Here is a 24,023-nt window from a genome sequence, read left to right on the forward strand (position 1 = left end):
TCCTTTAATAAAATAGTTTTATTGAATTTTGAACTGATTGTAGAAGAAGGAGATATGGAATTAGAAAAGTCATCTCTTAGTTTATCATTATAAGCAGATAATCCTGAAATATTATCAGCTTTAGAAGGAGTCAAAACCATGACCTGCTCCTTCTCAATCTTCTCCATAACAGCCTCCATCATTTGTGGAACTTGATAATTCAAATTCTCAGCAATCTTAGGAGTATCCGTTGGAATAATAGAATTCTGTCCAGCTGGATTTGTTGGGAATAAATACGGTTGAAGCTCCTCAACAACCTTATCTGCCTCCATGCTTGGTGGGATTTCAAAAATTGAATTTTGAGATCCCGAATTTTCAGCACTGTTATTTTGAACTCTGGTACAACCTTCCTCATAAATTTGAATAACCAAATCAACTTCAGTAATTTCAACTCTAATTTTAGGAATCAATGAACCATCTTGATTGTTTTCAGTATTTGTATTTTGAGCTATATCCGGCTCAACCAACAAGTTTGAATTATGGCTAACAGCACCTTCTTGTCTTCCCTTAATTTCAGCATTTTTTTCAGCTGTCTTTAATGTATGGCGTTCTGAATTTGATCCACCATAGCTCCAACAAACTGGTTGGAATTCTGAACCATGTTTTAAATGACAATCCCTCTTAACACCTTTAATATTTCTTTTGGATTTGAATTTAACGTGCATCCAAGGTCTGTAAGACCTATCTTCAACTAGTAAAGGATCTTTGGGAACTTCCTTGCCAATTAAATCTGGGTTTTGAAAACCATTTGGACATACCACATCTCTATGTCCAATTCTTCAACATTTGAAACAGATAGAAGATAAATTCTCAAATTCAAATTTTTGAAAAAATATTCCATGTATACCTTCAACCCAAATACCACAAGGGAGTTTCGAGTTCAATTTTACACAAATACATGCTCTAGCGAATTCCCTTCTCCACCATCTAAACATATTGCCATCCAATAATAAAAGAGTCCCTATACTCCAAATAATTCTTGTAATATTGGTTTTGTCTCAGTAGTGTAATGGCAAGTGAGGAAGACGAACCCAGGTTGGAGAAGAAATTCCATCCAAGGAATAAGGAGAAAAATTGGGAGTCCATTTATCTAGACCAATGACAAAACCTCCCACATACCACGGACCTCCATTGAGAACTTCCTCCATTGCTTCCTGAGATTGAAAAGAGCACATGAACCAATCTAATCCCAGAGAAGTAATATGAAATCCTCCAAATTTACCCCCATTGCCTCCTTAATTCAAAAGCACAATTTGAAAGGGCAATTTTTTGCAAAGGATCTTCACCATAGCAGTTGCTCAAAGCATATGACTGGAGACACTACACAATTCATATCGCTGGAAGCCATGAATGGAGGTAAGGTTACACTAGGAGATAATACCACTAAGAAAGTGGCTGGCACGGGTATGATAAAAAACTTGAATAATTTTTTATTAAGAATGTACTACTTATAAAACACTTAAAGCATAACTTGTTAAGTATTGGCCAGCTATGTGACAAAGGGTATAATGTTAATTTTTTTCTTACTAGCTACATATTAAGTCTATATAAAAATGATGTTTTGCATGGAACCAGGATAAACAATATTTATAAACTAGACTTGAACTATATTAAAACTCCTAATTATTTTGTTAAAAATAATTTCTGATGAATCTTGGTTATGACATAAGAGACTTTATCATGCTAGCATTAAAAATCTTAGGAAAATTATCCAAAAGGAACTAGTTAGAGGTATATCAAAACTATATTTTTTTAAGGATCACCATTGTGATGCATGTCAACTAATAAAATAGGTGAAGTCCTCATTTCCTTCCACTAAGGATCTTTGAATTTGCAAACCATTGGAAATAATTCATATGAATCATTTTGGACCGGTTAGCATTGTATGTCTAGGAGAAAAGGTATATAGATTTTTGATAGTTGATAATTTCTCGAGATTCACATGGGTTAAATTTTAATTTCATAAGAATGAATCATTTGGGGAATTTAGAGATTTTTTAATATGGATTCAGAGGAAACTAAGATGTGAAATTTTAATAATTCAAAGTGATCACAGAGGTGAATTTAAAAATGAAAATTTTGAGGATTTTTATAAAGAACATGGAATTGATCATAATTTTTGTACACCTAGGACCTCACAACATAATGGGGTAGTCAAAAGAAAGAATAAAATATTTGTTGAAGCCTTTAGAGCCATGTTGGTAGAATATTCACTTCATAAATATTTTTGGGCTAAAGAAGTTAGTATTATATGTTATATTCTAAATAGGGTGAACATTAGATCAAAACTAAACAAAACATCCTATGAGCTTCTTAATGGGAGAATACCTAATTTGTCACATTTGCATGTTTCTGAATGTAAGATGTTCATTCAAAATAATGAAAAATCTCCTTTAGGTAAATTTGATCCAAAATTAGATGTAGGAATTTTTCTTGGATACTCTAGTGTTAGAAAATCATATAGAGTATTTAAAAAAAGAACTTTAATAGTTGAGGAGACCACACATATTATATTTGATGAATTTGGTATTTTAGAAGAGCTAAGTTTGGAAGAAGATGATATAGAAAATAACTCCCAAAGGATTGAGAAGATTATTTTGGATAAAAATTTGGAAGGAAAGAACCTTTTGCCTAGAGAATTGAAATTTTATAAAAACCATCCTATGGAATTGATTCTAGGTGGACCTAGTAAGGGTGTTAGGACTAGGCATGGACTTAGTAAAGATGACAACCATTCTGCCTTTATTTCAATGATAGAACCCATAAATGTTAATAAATAACTTTTGGATGAATTTTGGATTTTGGTCATGCAAGAAAAGTTAAATCAATTTGTAAAGAATGGTGTTTGGGAATTGATTGCAAGGCCAAAGGATCAAAGTGTAGTTGGAACTAAGTGGATATTTAAAAATAAAATAAATGTCTTAGGAATTGTTGTTAGAAATAAGGCTAGATTGATGGCTAAGAGGTATAATGAAATTGAAGGGATTGATTTTGAGGAGTTTTTTGCCCCTGTAGTAAGAGTGGAAGAAATTAGGATTTTATTAGTCTTTGCCTATTTTAGAGGATATAAATTATTTCAAATGGATAATAAAATTGACTTTTTGAATGGGGAGATAGAAGAGGATGTTTATGATATACAACCTCCAGGTTCTGAAAGTTCTAAATTCCCTAATCATGTGTATAAATTGAAAAATGTATTGTATGGATTGAAACAGACACCTATGGGTTAGTATGAGAGGTTAAGCACTTTTATATTAGAAAGATCTTTTGTAAACAGAAGTGTGGATACCACTCTCTTTTTGAAGAAATTAGGAGATGAAATACTCATTATTTAGATATATACTGATGATATCATTTTTTGATCTATTAATAAAAATCTTTGTGATAATTTTTTTTTAAATAATGAGTAGTGAATTTGAGATGAGTTTAATGGAAGATTTAAGTTATTTTCTTAGTTTTAGCATTAAGCAAAATGAGGAGGAAACATTTCCTAGTCAGTCAAAGTATGTTAAGGACATCCTCAAGAAGTAAGAAATGAATAATGCTAAACCAGTAATTACACCAATAAGTTTCTCAATTCAATTGGAAAAGGACCCAAAGGAAAAATCTATTGATTAAAAGAAATTTAGAGGAATTATTGAATATTTGCTTTATTTAACAATTAGCAGGCCAGATATTATATTTAATATTTATTTCTGTGATAGATTTCAATAAGATCCAAAATAATCACATTTGACAGCAGTAAAAAGGATTTTGAGATATCTTTTGGGAATTCAAAACTTAGGAATTTGGTATCCTAAGTATAGCTCTTCATTTGAAATAGTTGGATATTCTGATTCAGATTTTGTAGGATGTAGGGTAGATAGAAAGAGTACATCTGAAACTTGTTAATTTATAGGAAACTCTTTAGTTTCTTAGTTCAGTAGAAAATAGAATTCTATAGGCCTATCTACTATAGAAGTTGAATACATTGCCTTAAAAAGTTGTGCGGCACAAGTTTTTTGGTTGAAACAATATTTCATTGATTTAGGATTTTTAATAGGCATAATTCCAATTTATTGTGATAATACTAGTGCCATTTGCATTTCAAAAAATCCTATTCAACATTATAGAACCAAACATATTGACATAAGGCATCATTTCAGTGAGGATCATGTAGCCAAATGAGAAATTGAATTGAATCATATTTCAACTGAAAATCAACTTGCAGATATTTTTAACTATTATCCTTTGATACTTTTAGCACCTTAAGAACAAGGTTATGTGTGATTGAACTTAATGTTTAGATAAAATCTTCTGCAAACTTGATATGTTTTTATGTGTGTTTGATTTTGTTTTTGTTTTTTTTTTTTTGTTTTAGTTGTGAGTGTTTTTATTTTGGTTTTTATTTTGAGAGTTTTTAATTTAGACACTTGTCACTTGTGTATGATTGATTAAATTTGAGAAATTTTTTCTGGGTTACATTTTCTAAGTGTTTTATTTATATTGTACATTTTTATTTTTGTTCTATACGAATTCTATAGCATGTTTATGGTTATTTTAGAGTTAAATGCATAAATTTGGATTTTTTTCATAGATCGTACTGTACAATCTTGTCATCATCCTGTACGATCTGTATACATTTGTCTGTACACATATGATGGTTATCTAGTTAGAATCAGTTTTTATAACTGATCATACGTCTAAAATCAAATTTCGTCTGTACGATCCACGTGTCATTTTTTGTCGGGGACGAACCTAACTGTCATTAAAATGATCTTAAATAATTGATCATCCCAGATGAACACATATTCATTTGTACTATTGTATGGTAAAAAATTATGTACGAAACGATGCCTCAATCATTATGTGTTTAAGAAAAGTCATTTTGTTTTGGATGTTATCAAAAGTCCATACAAAAATTTTTTCATCCCGTACAATCTCAAGATAGTACGTATAAAGCCATTTTCATACTTTACGATGGGTCATTTTTCTTTAAATAGGAGGGCTATTGAATTCATTTCCATTCACTTCTAAACCCTTCTTGAATCCTTTTAGAGACTCTAACCTAGAAATAGCAAGTTCTAGCAAGTGCTCTCGAGTTACTAAGGGATCATCATCCAGGGGTGGGGATGACATTTTTTTATTTAGAGATAAAGAGGATTCTTTCTATAGGTATGTAGCCGCCAAAATCACTCATCCAAGACTTCTGATTCAAGATGATATCCACTTTTTAGTTATGCCTCTATTTGCTTTAACCCAATTCTCCTTCATTCTGATTTTGATCTACACTTATCACAGAGAGACTTTCACTATTTCCTTGCAAATATGAGAGTCAGTGAGGATGAAAGTAGGATAACTTCTATTGTCAAAAAATAGCTAGTGGAAATCACTAAGGAAGATCTAGGAACCTTTCTTCACTTAAGGACTCATGGGACTAGAGCACACACCTTCACCTCTAAATCTGACTATAACTGGTCTGAGATAAATAAAACTCTTAGAGGTGTAATTCAAGTATGTCACTTAGAGTATACACTTTGAACCAAAATGCTAGGGTCATCTAGCATGTATTAAGAATTTCAATCATTCCTAAGACTGGTGATCGCATAAATATGACTCCTCTTCTATCCACTATTACCTATTTGATCATGACTGGACAACCTATTGATGAGGCCCTACTCATCTTGGATTACATTCATAACCTTTCTAAAATTGGGCTTCCTTATCATAAGAGGAAGAAAAATATTGCTCTAGGATACTTAGTAATTTACATTTTGGAAAACAAGTACAACATTATTCATCCTGATCCTCCCACTGAAATGCCAATCTTCTTTACTGATGCTTCTTTTTGATCTCTGTTTGGGAGAAATGAGAGTTCAAGCGATGATATTGAGTGAGAAGGGGGAGCTCCTGCACCTACTCAGGGATATGATCAGAATTTCTTTCAGGAGATGGTCCAATGATTTAATCAGATAGAGACTCATTTCGATCAATGCTTTGATCAAATTTAGACTCATCTAAACCAACAGGATGCATGATACCTTGAAGACATAGGAAGGATACAAGGTCAGTTTGACTCTATGAACACAAATGTAACTATGATGAATAGCTATCTTTCAGTATTCAATCAGCGACCTCCTCCAGACCATGGTCCCTCTGACTTTTAGTTGTACTTCTCTCATGTTCTTCCTATCAAACTTTAGATTGTGATGTGATGTGGTATTTTTCTTCAATTTTTCTTTTACATGTTTTTGTTATTTAGTTATACTTGTGTTATGTGATGTTATGTTTTCTTTGATATTGATATCAGAAATTGTATGTTGCAATCTTATTTATATCAATGAAAATTGATAGGTTTTTGTATATGTCTTTATTCTTAGATTTTGAAATGATAGTAATCCTATATGAGAATTTTTTTGAAATTGATCACTAAAATTGGATTTAAATTATTTTTCTTTTCAAATTAATTTCAATACAACAATCCTATCTTTCAAAAAATTTAAATTAAATTTTAACTGGATTTCGATAAGGAAATAAATCTCATGTTCTTTCGTTAAATATAACTAGAACATAATTATTACAATTTTGATATCTTATTATTTTTATTTTCTTTTTTAATATGTTTATTTTTGTTATTAGTAACAATTGATTTTAGATAACTAATTTTGTAAATACTTAAAAAGCAAATCAAAATAAAATGCAAAATGTGTGCAAAAAAAAAAATATGTGCATTGGTTCGTAAATCAAAAAGATGCACAAAATGTGCCATAAAAAGAAAAGACACACAAAGTGTGTCATTCAAAGAAAATATGCGCAAAGTTGACAAATTGAAAGTTTTATTAATTTCTTTCCTTTATCATTTTATCTCTATTTCAAATCTATCTCATTAACAATTATACTCAATATTGAATTTGAAATTAAAAAATATTCATTTCGTCATTTTTTCAATAATCATCCTTATTTAACTTTGTCTAGAATGAATTATGGCTTTGATTAACTTTTCATTTCTTATTTGTTTGGTAATTTAGAATTTAGAATTTTTCTATTTTAGTATGAAATTAATGTTATAATTGCAATTGGTTTAAAGAAATTTTCACAATCATTTCTTTTGATTTCTAGTTTGACTGCTTTCTTTTCAAATTCTAATCTTTTTACCCTTTTTGTTGTTGTCAAAAAGGGCAGTAATAATATTGTTTGTATTATACGTTGATAATATTGTTTATGTTATGTGTTGTGTTTGTTTGTGTTTGGTTTTTGTTTGATTGTATTTATTTGTGTTTGTATTTTTGGATTTTTTTTGTTTGTGTTTATATATTTTTTTAAAAAAATTAAATAATAAAAAAATTGGTGTGCTCTTCATGGAAGCTCTCGATATTCACATGTTCATTCTTTTTAGGGGGAGCTAAGAAGAAATTTAAGGAATACATGTTAACTCAAACAATAATTATTTTGTCATCATCAAAAAGGGGGAGACTATTGAAATTGTTGCAACTTAGTTCTTTGATTGTTAAGAATCATGCCACATATATGTTTTGGATGATTCCAAATATTATTATTTTAATTATAGGTTCTCCTAACATGTTTTGGATGTATTACTTTTGTTGTTTGTGAGTATTAACATTTTAGGGATATCATACTCCAGATTGTTGAAGACTTCAAATTATAATAGATTAGGGTTCATTGTAAATGGAATCTGTATTTTTCATTTTATTGAGTTTGAAAGAGTGTGACTATAATTGTGTAATTGTGCACACACACACATTAGGGGAGGGTTTAAAATTTATAATTTTTTAAACTAATCGTATTGTACGAAGTCATTTCATACGGGATGATTTGCTCAATTATTTTCTCCTACAAGCAATCAAATGAACATCAGGAAGAAAAATTTTCTAAGTACTACTTATATTGTATGAAGGTTCCTTCGTACAGATGACATCCTACAAATTAGACGGGTCCCTTTTTGTCCTTAAAAATTTAAAGTTTTTTTGAATGGATCGTACTCTATGATATCATTTTCGTACAGATGATGTCTAAAGTACAAAATGGATGGGTCCCTTTTCGTTCAAATGAATCCCAAAGTTTTAAACTAATCATACTATACGATATCATGTTCATACATATGATGTCTAGAGTATGAATTTGAAGGGTCCCTTTTTGTCCCGAAGAATGCTAAATTTTTCTAAATAAATCATACTGTACAATTTCCTGTACATACAGACGATGTCTATAGTACAAAAATGTGGGGTATCTTTTCATCCCAAGGAAGTTGAAAAACTTTTTAATTGATTCATACAGTGCAAACTTGGTTCGTACTGGATGATTATCATGTATGAAAATATTTTTTTATAGATTAACAAAGGTTCGTACGCAATAATTTTTAAATTGTTCGTACGTACGAAAATACGATCGTACACGCTCAAAATGGAAAATTTTTGTTTTCTGGACGGTTTTTCGTGTCTTTAAAAGGCCCTTAAAAATTGATGTGAAAAAGTTTATTCTTGGGAAAATTGCATAGGTGTAACAACCTATATGAAATTAATAAGTGTTGTAGGTCATCACTCTATTTATCAATACATCATGTAAACACAATTAAGTATTGTGAAAATGCAAAATGTCAATGTATACGCATACATTTAAATATATAAGTGCATATATAAATATTTCATCATGCATATAGTCACATAACTTTATGTGTGAATACACAGCTATGTCATATATACCCCTTTACATTACATGTAAATAGCCACTATATAAATATATCATATAAAACACATTTACAATCATATACCTACATGGGCCCTAATGCGCATGTCATATGCACACACATAATGTCTGAGGATGTTGTGTGGGTCAAGAAATGAACCTGGATTTAATCTTGATCCTTCTATGAGAATAAATAGGAGTTGGCATAGCTCAAACTATTAAATAAATATATGATCCCCAAGTCGACCAAGATATTTATTTTATACATTCATATTAGACCTTCAATATTTATAAAAAAAATTCTCTAATAAAAGACTAACATTAATAAATATATTGGTAAAAAGATAGCGTCGATATGGTTTGACCAATAGAATAGAACTACCCATTAATACCTTGATGATTGTTGTATTGATAGAAAATTGCAACTGGAGGGAACCCAAACATTCAAAATGCCTCCCAAATTCTCATGAAATTTTTAAATTTAAAATTTTAAAAATCACCAAAAATCTATGATATTTAAAATTGAAATAAAAAAATAAAATACTTAAAGAAAAAATATCCATCCATCATCTGCAACAGCTTGTCGAGGTGGAAAATTTTGAAAATCACATCAGCTAATAAAGACCAAATGTTTATTCGAGAATACCACCGATATTCAATCTCAATCCATCTATTACTAGTAAATATATGTCACATGTCCTATAACTGATGGTTTTGCTACCAAATGTCACCATACGTAAATAGTTATTAACTGGACTCTCTAACTGAGTGGTTTTTCCACCAAATGGAAACATTAAATTATGAGCCTATATATTTCCAAATAACTTCAAATCACTGAGTAATGAATCAATAGGATATGATCAATAGGGCACAAGGCCTTCTGTGAGCTAAGGTGGATTCAAATTTGTCCTCTTAGACTAATATTCACCCCATATCGATAAGGTATCCTTGGATGAAGTAACCCACGGCTATCGATACGGATCCTTCTATCAGGTTGGATTGACTACCTCCTCTAACTAAGTATACTATGGACTATGATGACCCTGGATGATCAACCCATGGGATCTTGATCAAGTTATTAGTCATTCCCCCCACCATCCAATTTAAGTGAAAGGTGAAAAATTTTTAATTTGAAATATTAATTTTTAAATACCAAAAATTGCCACTACTATATGTTAGATACTACGTATCAGTGGATACTATATATCTCTTCAATTACTAGCCTTAATCAAAAGTACTCTCCCATTATCAAGAGGGATAATTAATGATAGGAGCTTAAAACTATAGGAATTCATATAATAAATTCCTCACTAAATGAGGGAAAAATCTCTAGGTAATGTCTTATTCAAAACCAAATTTTTCTTCTAAAACTTTGCCTCAAAAACCAAATTTTTAAATCTCTCCTCGATAACTGAAAAGAAAAAGAAGAGAAAGGCTATAGAGAGACAAGAGCTTGATTTTTTGTAGCCCACAGAAGCGAACATTCAAAACTACATATTCTGACCATTATATTGAAGGTTCATAATCTCATAATACTCCCGCTAAAATTTCATTTCTTTTTTGTTTGCAAGATCTCTCAGATCATGCCAAAAAAAAAACCCTTATGGTTGAGAATGTGTACGAAAGGTGGAAGACAAAACCATAGCCATTGATCTCGATCATCAGCTTTGATTAAATCCCATGGTCTTGAAGCACATTAGATCATAATCATTTAACCAAATATTAGATCAATATAATTAATACCACTATTTTACCATTAGAGACAATAATTGGCTGACCAATCGCATGACACCATATGCTATCTGTGTAAATGGCATTTAAATAAATCAAAATATTAGCCTAAACTTCAAAAAAATCATATATCCTCACATACTTAGCCAAAAATGGGTGTTCTTAGGCTCCTTGGAAAGGTCTTGAGGAGACCTACAAAAGTTCTATGTTTTTAGGCTTTGATTCCTCATAAAATTAAACTTATTTTAGAATTACTCTTAGGGTTATTTTTATAAATATTACCTCAAATTAATTCATTAGAGCTTGAGATCGACTTTGAGAGATTATTTTTGGCATGTTATTGAAATGTCCAAATTTAAGCACCCCTTTTTGGAGTAATTAAGGGCTTCATTTAGCTAATTCAAGTTTATGGGCTATTAATTAACCCTTAAATTTAAACAAGCATGACCCCCTTTCAAATGTGATTTAGGTTGCTAAATTTTGTTGAATGATTGTGTTTGGTCAAAGGGTTAGTAGACCTCCTCTGATTACACCCCTATCTTATATTTAGTTTGACCTAAATAAATCCCTCAGTGAATAGTTATATTTGTCTTAAGTGATTAAGTTATCAACCTTATGAGGTCGACCATGAAGCAGTTTTTAATGGGTTTTAAGCATAGGACTTGGTGGACTTATGTTTCAAATTTCATTGCAATTAAATATTACTTGGTCCATCATTTAGTGATCCCAAAATTTGTTCACATAATTTACCAAGGATTTTAATTAATTAGTAATTTTTTTAAATTAAATAAAAAAAATGCCTACTAAGGATTGAACTCCTACAACAAAACAGCAAACAAGAGAAAAATAAAAGCCCCATGAAATCCTAAATAAATATGGAATGATTCAAAAAATTAAAGAAAATCATTAATTAAATAAATAAAATAATTAAAAAAATAAAATTACCAAAATTATTCTAAACATTTGAAATCATCTCTAAGAGTCATTGATGAAATTTGGAGTTGGTATGATACCAAAATAATAAAAAAAAAACCTTATTACTATTAATTAGATATTTTAAAAAAAGGGATGAACTCTTAAAAATAACAACTCATTATAGAAAAATCAAATTTACTCAAACTCAACTGCATTGAACAAGGAATAAGATCTATTATTTATAAAAAAATTAAAAACATCCATAATTTATAATAGATCAAAAAGTCAACGCAAGGTTAAATATGTTGTAGTTAGGGTGCCCACGCCTATATTTTGATTATTACAAATATTATTGAAGTTTACTTAGTTTCTCCTATTTTTTTTATAATTTCATATGTTTTCAATGTGTACTAACATTTTAAGTATAAATATACATGAAGCACAGCAATGGATTAAGGCTCAAAATGGTGGAGCATAGGATTGATTATTTGCATGAGTCTATAATTTTATCTTTTTTGTGTCATTGTTGTGTTACAAGTGAATGTTAGTTGAGTAATCGTGCACACACACGTGGGGAGAGTGAAATTAAATGTTTTTTTTTTTGTGCTATATGATATGAATTATCGATCACGTCAAATAGAAATTAATTAAGATAATTAAATTAAGTAAAATAATTTTAAACTAATCATATTATATGATTACTATCATACAGAATGATCAGTTTTAATAAGGAAACCCTAATGACAATAATATTTTAGGCAATATTTGAAATTTGAAAATTATTTTATTCATGCAATTCAAACATATTCATACTATACAATATTTAAAAATCATACCTAAATTAATCTCAATGATTAAGTAATTAAATAAAAAATATAATTTTGTTTAGTGATCATACCATACAAACTTGACTTCATATTATATGAATTGAGAAGATACCTAGATGAAATTTAATCTCCAGGGTATCATCTTGGATGAAAAGAAATTTGATTGAACGAACTAAAGTATACAACCTTAACTTTGTACTAAATGATTAGTGCAAAAATTTGTACTGATCATATTGACCTTCTCCCATTATATAGCACTAACAGGGATAACTAAATTGATTATATTGCATGATCATCATATATTATTATACAATCCTCATATTGTATTGTATGAATAGTGATTACAAAATTTAAATTGGGGTTTTTCTTGGAGACTTGTATTTAAACACTTCTGATTTCTTTTTACAAGTATTTTGGTTGTTTAGAAATTTCTGAGAGAGCTCTTGGTGAGACCCTGAGGTATAAGTTATGTGTGAGGGAGAAGTTTTGTGAGAGGGGATTTCATGTGGTTGCTCCGAGAAAGTATATACCTAAGTTCTTCCATGTGTCTTCATTCATCTTGAGGGAATCTCTGAGGAGAAAATTTTTAAGGCCATAGATCATTGATACTCTGTCACATTGGGAGAAGGCGAAAGGGGTTCATCTACTCTGCCGCACCAACAAAAAGTGAAAAGGATTCAACTACTCGATGACATTAGGAGAATGTGAAAGGTATTCAACTACTCTGCCGCACTAGGATTCGTAGAAGAGAAATTGTAAAGGCTTCTCCATTTGGCTATGGGGATATAAGGAGAGTTACAAAAGATTTAGTGCAATACTCTGAGTGGACTCAAGTGAGTGGACGTACGTCATGTTTTTATTAAACCACTATAAAAAAATTTGTTCTCGTTTCTTTTTTGTTTAGCACTTTTATTTACTATATTTTTAATTTCATGCATAATCTATTCTTACAAATCTTGGTTGAAAGTATTATGATTATTTAGGATTAATTTTTATGAGCAGGAAAAAAATGCCTGAAAATTAAAAAGAATAAAAATAAATTTCATATTTGTGTTTTCTATAAACACAAAATAAAAAAGTATTGTATTTTAGTTTTAATATCATTTTCTTCCACATTATTAAATCAACCTGTGAACATACTTTTAAATTTGGTATTAAGTTGTTCAAATAAATAATTTTTAAAAATAAATTTTTAAAACAACAATTTACCCTCATCTTGGGGTGGTTAGGACAATTAGGTTTAACAACCTCATTTAAACTTTTAATTAGTATCAGAGCAAAGCCTCAGAATTAGTTATTTAAAAATTCTAAAGAAAATATCCTTAGAACAATTTGGGAATAAGAATATCGTTGAGGGTTATTCAATAACTCATCTACCATTATTTTATAATCTTCCATTTAATTTTTTTAAAACTAAGAATGTTAACCTTTTTATAGTATATATTTTTTAGAAAGTTGCATATTATTTAATATGATTATTCTTTATCATCATGTATAGTTAATAGGATTATTGAACCTGATTTTCTTTTCACTAAATGGAGTTTAAAACAATGAGACAAAGCAAAACTAAATGTCAAATGCTTGAATTGTTTCCTTTATGCACATAAATTTGAGAATAATGTAAGAATCTCTACTTGCATAAGTGGAAAGGATATTTGGGTTGTTACAAATCTATTTTCATGGCTTATGTTTTGATGATTGACAAACACTATTTTTCTTGGACTGCTTGTTGCTTCTAACTTTTCAGGAATCGAAGATCGGACGAACAGACGAAGCCAGTTCAGGATTGCATAGGATTAGGGTTGAGTCAGTCTGTACTTTTGTTTTTCACTTCTTGAGTCTTCTTGTAATGGTCAAAGAGACCGATACTAAGTAACCCGACACACACACACTTGAGAGACTTAGAATTTCTGTTTTTACTCATATCGGCCAGGACGATATTAACATCGTCCTGGACGATCAGGCTTAAAACAGAAAGTCTAAATAAGAATTCTTAATTAAGGCAGTCGTCATTAACATATTAGCCTGTATGATACATGTATCGGCCAGAACGATAAGCTCAAAACAGAAAGAAATTGCCGCCATAGACAATTAAGGTATACTGTATTTTTAAATTAACGTCCAGGACGATCATGGATCGGCCTGGATGAAATTCTCAAATTATTCCTTAATTGATCAAGAAATCAAGGGAGTAATTAAGGATGATTGATACGATCATATCGTCTTGGATGATCACAGGATTGGCTAGGACGATCCAGTCAAAAACCTTTTGTTACTTCAGGATGATAAGTCTCGGCCAACTCGTATCCAGGGTGATGCTCAGGATGATTTTCCCATGAATTGAACTGATCGGCCAGGACGATCGTGAGATCGGCCTCGACGATCAAGCCAATTTTTAATCATCCAGGAGTGCATCCTGGGCGATGCTCTGGCCGATCTTCTGAGATTTGTACTGATCGGCCAGGCCGATGTCCATATTGGCCTGGACGATAAAGTTGGCAACTTGTAATTAATGAGCTCCTTTGAAGCTCTTCTATTTAAGAACTCTTGTTCAACATTTTTGAAGACCTTTGGTTGCTGCCTTGACCTGAGAAGGACTTAAGGAGAGAAAGAGAGAGTGGGAGAGAGAGAGGATCTTGTGAGGGGGAGATTTAAGGGGATTTACAAGGGTGCTTCAAGGATCGCTCTGCTTCTTCTTCGAAGGAGAAAACAATTGCACTGAAGGCGCACAAATCAGATTCTGAATCTTCCGGGTCTGAAAGCGATGAATTTGCCTTCATCACAAGGCAATTCAAAAGCTTTCTAAGGAAGAAACAAAAGCATCATCAAAATTTGAGAAAAGGTAAGGATCATAAACATGTCAAAGGATCTTCTGATGTTGTTTATTTTGAATGCACGAAACCTGGACATGTGAGAGCCGATTACCCGACACTTCAAGATAACACAAGCAAGGAAAAGATTGAGGAGAAACCTAAGTTTAAGAAGGACAAGAAGAGAATCCAAAAGGCGTTCTGGGCAGAATCTTGTACTGATTACTAGTTTATGATGATAGTGAATACAGCTGCTTGTACATTACAGCTCACATTGTTACTCTTGTTTCTATTGTTAAAAATACAGTTCTTAAGTCAAGCTACTGGGTGCTAATCATCCCAATAGGTTGTTGATGAAGGGTTGGAACCCTCCTCCACCGAATTGGATCAAAGTTAATGTGGATGCTTCTCTATTCCTTTCGTATGAGGCAATTACTGGAGGAGTGTTCAGGGATTATAAAGGAAGGTTTCTATTGGCTTTTGGGTTCAAAGGAATGCATTGAAATGTGTATCGATTGGAGCTTTTGGCAATTCAAGATTTGAAAGTGATTTTGTAAGATTGGATGTTGGAGTATGAAGGGATTATTATTAAGGGTGACAACGCCAATGCTATTAATTTTCTTTGTAATTTGAATAAAGACCAGAGCAAGGTCTGGTTATAAATGGGATTGAAGAGGTGGATTTTCTTAAAGAATTTAAGCATGCTATTTTTAGTTGTGTGAATAGGGATTGCAATAAGTTAGTTAATAAGTGTGCTAACATTGCTCATTGTAATAATTTTGTTTGTGATGATATTAGTTTGGATTCTATTCCTCCTCCATTTGTTAGCCTGATAAAGGAAGAATGTGATCCTTTTTCTTAGTTCTTAATTACTTTTTCTTTTAATGCTACTACTTTTGCATCTTTAAAAAAAGAAACATATTGAATTAAGCAGGTTATATAAAACCTTGGAATCCAATCATATTGAGTTAAAGAAGGCATATAATAAACTAGAGACTATTGTAATGAAACTATCCACTAGTGAGCATGCATTAAATTTAAAGTTTAAAGATACAAAAATATAAATGAATTTTTACAAAAGAAAATATTTTAACTTCAAAATAAGATACCACTGCCTACACTAGCACAAAAGCCACAACCTGAGACATCGGATGCATCACATATCCCTAAGAAAAGTCTTTATCACCAATATAGGTTAGTGAACCCATTTTTTGGAGTTAGGTATTACTCTTGCGGCATGGTAGGATACATTTCTAGAATTTGCAATGTACACCATAGTAAATATCTAGAATTGAGTCCTAAATTATTAGCATCATAGTATAGTATGCATTCCACTCATTGACTAAAGCATAAGGTTGAACCAAAACTCACTTGAGTTCCCAAATTTAACCTCTAATTGTCCTTGTAGGGATGCTCTTATAAAAGGCCTAGTGAGAGCATGTAGTACCTGAATAGCAGCCATTCAAGGAAAATGACTGGACACATGAAGCAATTCATCAAGATAGAGGCCAAGAATAGAGGTAAAGTGACACTATGAGACAACTCCACTAGGAATGTGATTGGATCATGTACAATTAGTAAAACTAATGGATTTGTATTTAAAAATGTTCTTTTATAAGAAAGCCTAAAGCATAATCTTCTTATTATTAGTAAACCATGTGATAAGGGATTTAAGTTAAATTTTTATCTAACAAAAGCTTAATTATTTTAAATGGCAAAACTAATTTATAACGAAAAGGGATCAATAATGTTTACATGCTTAATTTATCTTGTATAGATCTATCTACAAAATAATGTTGTTTGAAGACTATTTTGGATAAAGCGTGGCAATGGCATAGGCGATTATGTCATGCTAGTATGAAAACTCTTTGAAAAATCACCCAATAGGAGTTAGTTAGAGGCATTCCCAAGATAGATTTCACTAAGGACCACTTATGGATGCTTGTCAATTAGGAAAACTAACTAGCTCTTCATTCAATTCTATTAAGGAGATCATTACCACTAGACCACTAAAGATTTTGCATATGGGTTTGTTCAGACCGGTTAGTACAACTAGTCTATGTGGTAAGAGTTTTGGATATGTGATTGTAAATGATTATTCTAGATTCACTTGGTTCAGATTCGTAGCACATAAGAGTGAATCATTTGATGGGTTTAGAACATTCTATACTTGGATTCAAAGGAAGTTAGGTTGTGTGATAGCTACAATTCATTGTGATCATGGTGGAGAATTTAAGAAAAAAAGGTTTTAATCAATTTATAGTGAATATGAAAATTAACATAAATTTTCTTCCCCTAGAACCCCTCAGTAGAATGGAATAGCTGAAAAGAAAAATACAATATCGGTTGAAGCTGTTAGGAAAATGTTAATAGATTATGGCCTTCTTAAATACTTTTGGGTAGAAGTAGTGAATACTGCTTGTTATGTTTTAAATAGGATAAATATTAGATCAAAACATAAAAAACATCATATGAGTTATTTAAAGGTAGGACACCAAATCTTTCTCATTTGCATGTGTTTGGTTGTAAATGTTTTATACTTATAAATGAAAATTTTGACTCTAAAGCAGATGAAGAGGTATTTTTAAGTTATCTACAGTAGTTAAATCTTACAGGGTCTTAAATAAGAAAACATTAGTTATAGAATAATCAACCCAAATTATATTTGATTAATCAGAAACTATGAGTTAAGAGTTTGAAATGAGTATGAAGGGGGAGCTAACATTTTTTTTTTTTTTTTGATTTAGTGCAAAGTAAAGGGAACATGGTAAATTTCTCAATCAAACTGAATATATTAAAAAAATTTAAAAAAATATATATGATATTAAAGGCGCTACGACAATAAATACACTAATAAGCTCAACCATTCAATTAGATAAGGATGTAGATGGAAAAATATATAAGGTGATAATAGGATCACTTTTGTATTTGACTAATAATAGATCGGATATTAAAAAAGTTTAGTTTTATCATCACTATAAAGATACAACCATCATCCCCTCTAGAATTCCAAATCAAGACAACCTAAACTTTCATGTAACTATCCATTCAATTTCAAACTTCTTTTTGAATTTTTCTCCAATTTGAAAATTAATAATGAGCGTACAACCCTGCAATCCTAAGTTTCTAGAAACCCTATAGCAATCACCTATTAGAACTTTGATCAAATCTTACATCTTTCCATCATTGAACAAAAAAGCCTACACTGCACTCTCTACTATTGACTATAATTGGAATGAAGTCAACTTCACCCTTAAAAGTACCCCAAGAACTTTTCACCTTATATTAGTTTACACAATTGCTTAAAATGTTTGCATCATTCAACACATCCTTAGAAATATAATTATCGCTAAAGTAGAATATAGAGTCAATATTACTTCTCTTCTATATATCATCACCTACTTTATTATGCCCAGCATTGCATTCAATGAAGCGGACCTTATTATCAATTAAATTAAACATCTTACTAGTATTAGAGATCTTAGGGCCTAACACAAGCAAAATCTAATTTTAGAATATCTTATACTTATATCCTAGAGAACAAATACAACTTAACATATCATGCACCACCTAACACCTCCCAATTTACTACTATGATAACTTTTTCCACATACTATATAGTGATAAACATCAAGCAGGATGGTATGTATTAAACTCTTGAGCAAGAGGAAGAAGGGGGAGCATCGGTAGAGGCATCAACTCAGGCACCAACACCTGCTCCTATGTATCCACCACATTACTATAATATGTTGATTGATAGATTTTACCATTTGGAGTCATGCCTTGATACGCACACTAAAAAGTAAAATGAGGCTAATATAACATGGTTTGGTGAGTAGTTTAGTAGGATCCGTAGTTATTTTAAGCCACCACCTCCACCACCTTAACATGATCCCTCTAACGAGTTGTGTGTGTCATTATAAGTTATTTTTCCTTCTAGTTTTTTTATTGCCTATTGGATTTGCTTTTTTACATTATTCTGTGTATGTGTTAGTTTTTTTATCGCTTTTTTGGTGATGTTAAAAGGATGAGTAGGAAGATTTGACTTGAACATTCTAGTTTCATCATTAGTTAAATTTGTCCTTGCATTTAGTGTTTATTGTGCTTATTCATTTAAACAAACAAAAAACCTTTAAAAATTAAAAAAATATATATTCTCTCTATTTTTTAAGATATTACTTAGTGAGGGGGGAACCTAGGAGAAAAATGAAATCAACATATAATTCTACCAACAATGTTTATCATCATCAAAAAGTTGAAGATTATTACAATCAAGGAGCTCCAGTCCGTGTTTTGATGATTACAAATATTATTAGTGTTTACTTTGTTTCTCTTACTTATTATTATTACATATATTTTTTATGTGCACTAACATTTCAAGTAGAGACATACATGACCAATAGTCAAGGAATCAAGGCTCAAGATGGTGTATCATAAGATTGATTATTTGTAAGAGTTTGTAACTTTATCTTTCTTAAGTCATTATTGTCTAGCAAGTGAATGCTAACTGAGAAAACGTGCACACAAATGTTGGGAGAGTGAAACTAAATGTGTTAATATTTTTTTAATTTCATATTGTATGATATGGTTTATGTTGCACGATCTGGTCAAATAGAAATTAATTAACACATTTAAATTAAATAAAACTAGTTTTGAACTAATTATAATGTATGATTACAATCATATAGGATGATTAATTATAATTAGAAAACCCACTGCCAATCATATTTTAGGAAATATTTTAAAAATTAAAAATTGTTCTATTCGTACTATACAAGCATATTCATATTATACAATATTTAAAATTCTTGCCTAAATTAATACCTATAATTAAATAATAAAATCAAAAAATTAATTTCTTTTATTGATCATATCGTATGAACTTCATTTTATACTGTACAAATAAAGAAGATGCCTGGATGATATTTCATTATCATGGAATCATCCAGGTTGAATAGAGATTCAATTAAACTAATTGTACTAAATGGTTAGTGTAAAAATTTGCACTGATCATAATGACCTTCTCTTATCATACAGTACTAATTGAGAGAACTAAATTGATCATATTATCATATTGTTTAAACAATGATGGATGAAGTAAAAAAAATTAGTGTTTTTCTTTGAGACTTGTATTTAAACACTTCTTATTTCTTTTTTACAAGTCTTTTGGCTCGTAAGCAATGATTTATAGAGTTCTTAGTGAGAGCTTTATTTTCTTGAGATATCTTGAAGTTAGAAGAGAAATGGGGACAAGTTGTGTGTAAGGAAGAAGTTGTGTGCGATGGGATTTCAAGCGGTTTCTCCAAGCATGCTTCTAGTTAAGTTCCTCCATGTGTCTTCATTTATCTTGAGGCATGCTCCTATGAGAAAGTATTTAAGGCAAAAGATCATCAGTACTCCACTCTGGGAGAAGGAGAAATGGATTTGGCTACTCTGTCACACCTGGAGATGTTGGAAGAGATTCGGCTACTTCACCACATCGAGAAAAGTTAAAGGGATTCAGCAACTCTACCATACAAATTGAAGGTGAAAGGGATTTAGTTACTCTGCAACACCAAGATTGGTGGAAGAGATTTTATATGGGCTTCTCGGCCCATATATGGGGGAAAAAGAAGAATCTCTAAAGGTTTAGTAAAATACCCAGAGAGGGGGACTCTAGGGAGTGGACATAGGTTATGTTTTAATTGAACAACTATAAAATTTTTGGTGTGCTCATATCTTTTTTGTTTAGAACTTCTATTTTCTGCACTTTTAATTTCTTGCATGTTCTATTCTTACAAATCTTGGTTGAAAGTATTGTGATTATTTAGGACTAATTTTTTAGCAAGAAAAAAACCTCTAAAAATTAAAAAGAAGATAAATAAATTTAATATTTGTGTTTAAAAAAAAATCAGAAAATATTACATTTGAGTTTTTATATCATTAGTCTCTGCATTGTTTGATCAATCTCAAAACATACTTTTTAATTTGGTATTATATTTTTAGAATAAGTAATTTTCAAAAAAAATTAAAACACTAATTCACCCCCTCTTAGTGTGCCTTCGGCAGTTCAACTAAGTTTAACAACCTTGCTTGAATTTTCAAAACCTATCTAAGGACTTTAATTAAACATCCAATAAGCCCAATTAAATTTTAAAAGTTAAAAAAAAAAAAAAAGAAGAGATAATCACAAATTAGAATGAATTAAATGACAAATCAAATCAATTAAATAATAAGGTAATTAATGGATAACCCGAGCCTACGAGGCTTTAAGTTAGCCATAAGGAGGGTGAAATAAACCTCATAGACCTTGTGGAAATTAAAATAATTATCACTCAACTTAAACAATCAATCAATAAATCATTAATCAACCAATTGAATTATTTTAGATCAATAAATTAAATCAAATATAAATTAAGAGATGATTGTTGGGTAAATTAGGCCTACGAGGCTATTAAGTCAGTTCCAAGGAGGGTAAAATAAACTTCATGGCCTGATGTAAACAAAGACAATTTTTTTTCAACTTCAATAATTAACAATAAGTCACCAACGAATGGGAGCCTTCATACCTTATGTTAGATTCCTTTTGGAGTGCATAAATGTATTGGATCTTTTTTAGGCTTTAAGGATCAAATGACTAATTAAAATATGGGAGCTTAAGAACTCAAATGTTAAAAAACCTTAACATTTTTTTAAATAAAATCATCTAGTAATAAATATTAAAACATTAAGATTTAAACATGAAAGTAAACACCCCTTGACCTTGAACAATTGAAATCTAAATGTTAGATAAATAAAACTAATTTCAAACTTAGGGAATATCCAAACCACACAATTCCCTTCCACACATTATAAATGGCTTGCTAGGACAACAAACTTTAACTATAGACTAGATCATTGTTCTTTAATAACTTTTAGCTTAAATATGGAATGGATTTTTATTTAGATGAATGAATGAATGTCATGTTTTTATCACGTTTTCTTTTTGTATGTCTTGAGGTGATTTTGATGTGATTAGTGATGGGCATTTAGATTTTCCTAAGTTAGGAATGATCTAGATGTTAATCTATTTTTTGTAGGTGGTCATGTTTATGTAGAGTAAAATGAGGGGGTTAATAATGATTAGAATTTGAACTAATAAACTTATGCATATGCTCTTTATTTCTTTGTAATCATCTAGTAATAAATATTAAAATATTAAGATTTAAACATGAAAGTAAACACCCCTTGACCTTGAACAAGTGATGTAAATGTTAGATAAATCAAACTAACGTCAATTTTTGGGAATATCCACACCACACAATGCCCTTTCACACACTATAAATTGCTTGCTAGGACAACCATCTTTAGCTATTGGCTAGACCATTATATTTTATTACTTTTGGCTTGAGTGCGGAATGAATTTTTTGTTTTGATGAATGAATGAATGTCACTTTTTTATCAAATTTTCTTTTTGTATGCCTTGAAGTGATTTTGACGTAATCATTGATAGGCATTTAGATTTTCCTAAGTTAGGAATGATTTAGATGTTAATATATATTTTTTTCCAGGTGCTCATGCTTATGTAGAGTAAAATTAGAGGGTTAACAATGATTTGAAATTGAATTAATAAAGTTTCTACTATGTGAACAAGTGATTGTATGTTTGGACTTTCTATGGAAGCTTTCTATATTAATTTCTTTCTATATGAATTGCTTTTGCTGGCTAACATGCAGGAGTATTGGTTCTATTTTAATTTTAATGTGTAATTTAAATGATGGATTGTGAAAGACACTTAAAGGAAGGCACTATACTAGGAGTATTAAGTCCAAAGAAGAAAGAAACATCCCTAGTGGAGATTTCTTTCCATTTGGACATTCAAATTTGGATAAGAACAAGAAGCCCGAAGAACAAAAGGAGCTATGATGATTTGAAGACCAAAAGAAATGTCTTCCTTTAAGATGAACTTACGTCATTCTATAGGATTGAACCTAGGTTTGTTGTCGGTGGAGCTTTGCCACCACTACTTTCTTATAAATTTGGATTGTAATTAAATATCATTCACCATATGGCCTTTCATACTTATTTGATATGCCTTGATGTTGTATGATTCCATTTAAATTACATGTTTTATAGAGTTATTATTTATGTAGGTTTTTTATTTACATGCAGTACCTATTTTAGTTTGGAATATAATTAGGTTCTTAAGGATAAAAAAATTATTCTACTTGTAACTAATTAAAAGAAATTAGGCTCACTTAAGAAGAGAAATAATCCTAAGAAGTAAGCCAGAGGACACCTAGAGTTCTCATGCATTCATATAATTCTTCTCTCCAAGCTAAGCACCTCCCTTCCTGTGGGTCATGGTGGACGACCTGACCTATTAGGGTGAAGTTATATCTAGGAGTTATTGTGATCTCTAAGAAAAATTTATTTTCCATGACTTTTTTAAAATGTTCACTGCATATTACTTTTTGCATAAAAGGTCAATTTATATGCATCGCACTAGAAATAAATTAAAATTAATTAAAATTTAATTGCATCAAGCATAATCATGCCACTTATAAGTAAAGGGACCACGTAGGAAATTCTCTAGATGTTAGTCGCAAATTCTCAAAAACTTAAATGATAGCCTACCCATCTTTCATGAGACCAAAATCATGATTTTAAATCCCTTAGGTGCTTTAGCAGGCTTTTCAATATAGTCCAATGTAAGTCCAAAGTGCTTTAGATAGGTTCGGGCTACTATCATGTAGTTCTGAAAGTTTGTTAAGGATGTTAAGCCCTATAGAACTGGCCCAAGCTAACCAAGAGGGAGAGTGAATTGGTATTTTAAAATTTTCTTTTTAAAAAGAAAAAAAAATCAAAATAAACCAAAATCACACCACAAAAATAAATGCGGAAATAAAAGTGCGTAAGAAAGAAAAAAAAGAACACATAAATTTATAGTGGTTCGGTCAACTCGACCTACGTCCACTCCCCGGAGGCGCCCTCCGAGTATTGCACTACAAACGTGACTCTCTTTTATCCCCCACAGCTAGGCGGAGAAGCCTTTACAAAG

General features: G+C 30.8%; 1 protein-coding gene across 1 annotated transcript in view; it reads right to left on the reverse strand.

The window, feature by feature from the left end:
- Positions 1-1,037: 1,037 nt before the first annotated feature.
- The window catches only part of LOC114580518, a 46,197-nt gene continuing 23,211 nt past the window's right edge, over positions 1,038-24,023 (reverse strand). Inside the window, exon 3 of the mRNA XM_028698346.1 lies at positions 1,038-1,273. Within this exon, the coding sequence (XP_028554179.1) occupies positions 1,038-1,273 (236 nt within the window). The remainder of the gene's footprint in view (positions 1,274-24,023) is intronic.

This window comes from Dendrobium catenatum, unplaced genomic scaffold (assembly GCF_001605985.2).
Source record: "Dendrobium catenatum unplaced genomic scaffold, ASM160598v2 fragScaff_scaffold_1067, whole genome shotgun sequence".
NCBI classification, from domain to species: domain Eukaryota; kingdom Viridiplantae; phylum Streptophyta; class Magnoliopsida; order Asparagales; family Orchidaceae; genus Dendrobium; species Dendrobium catenatum.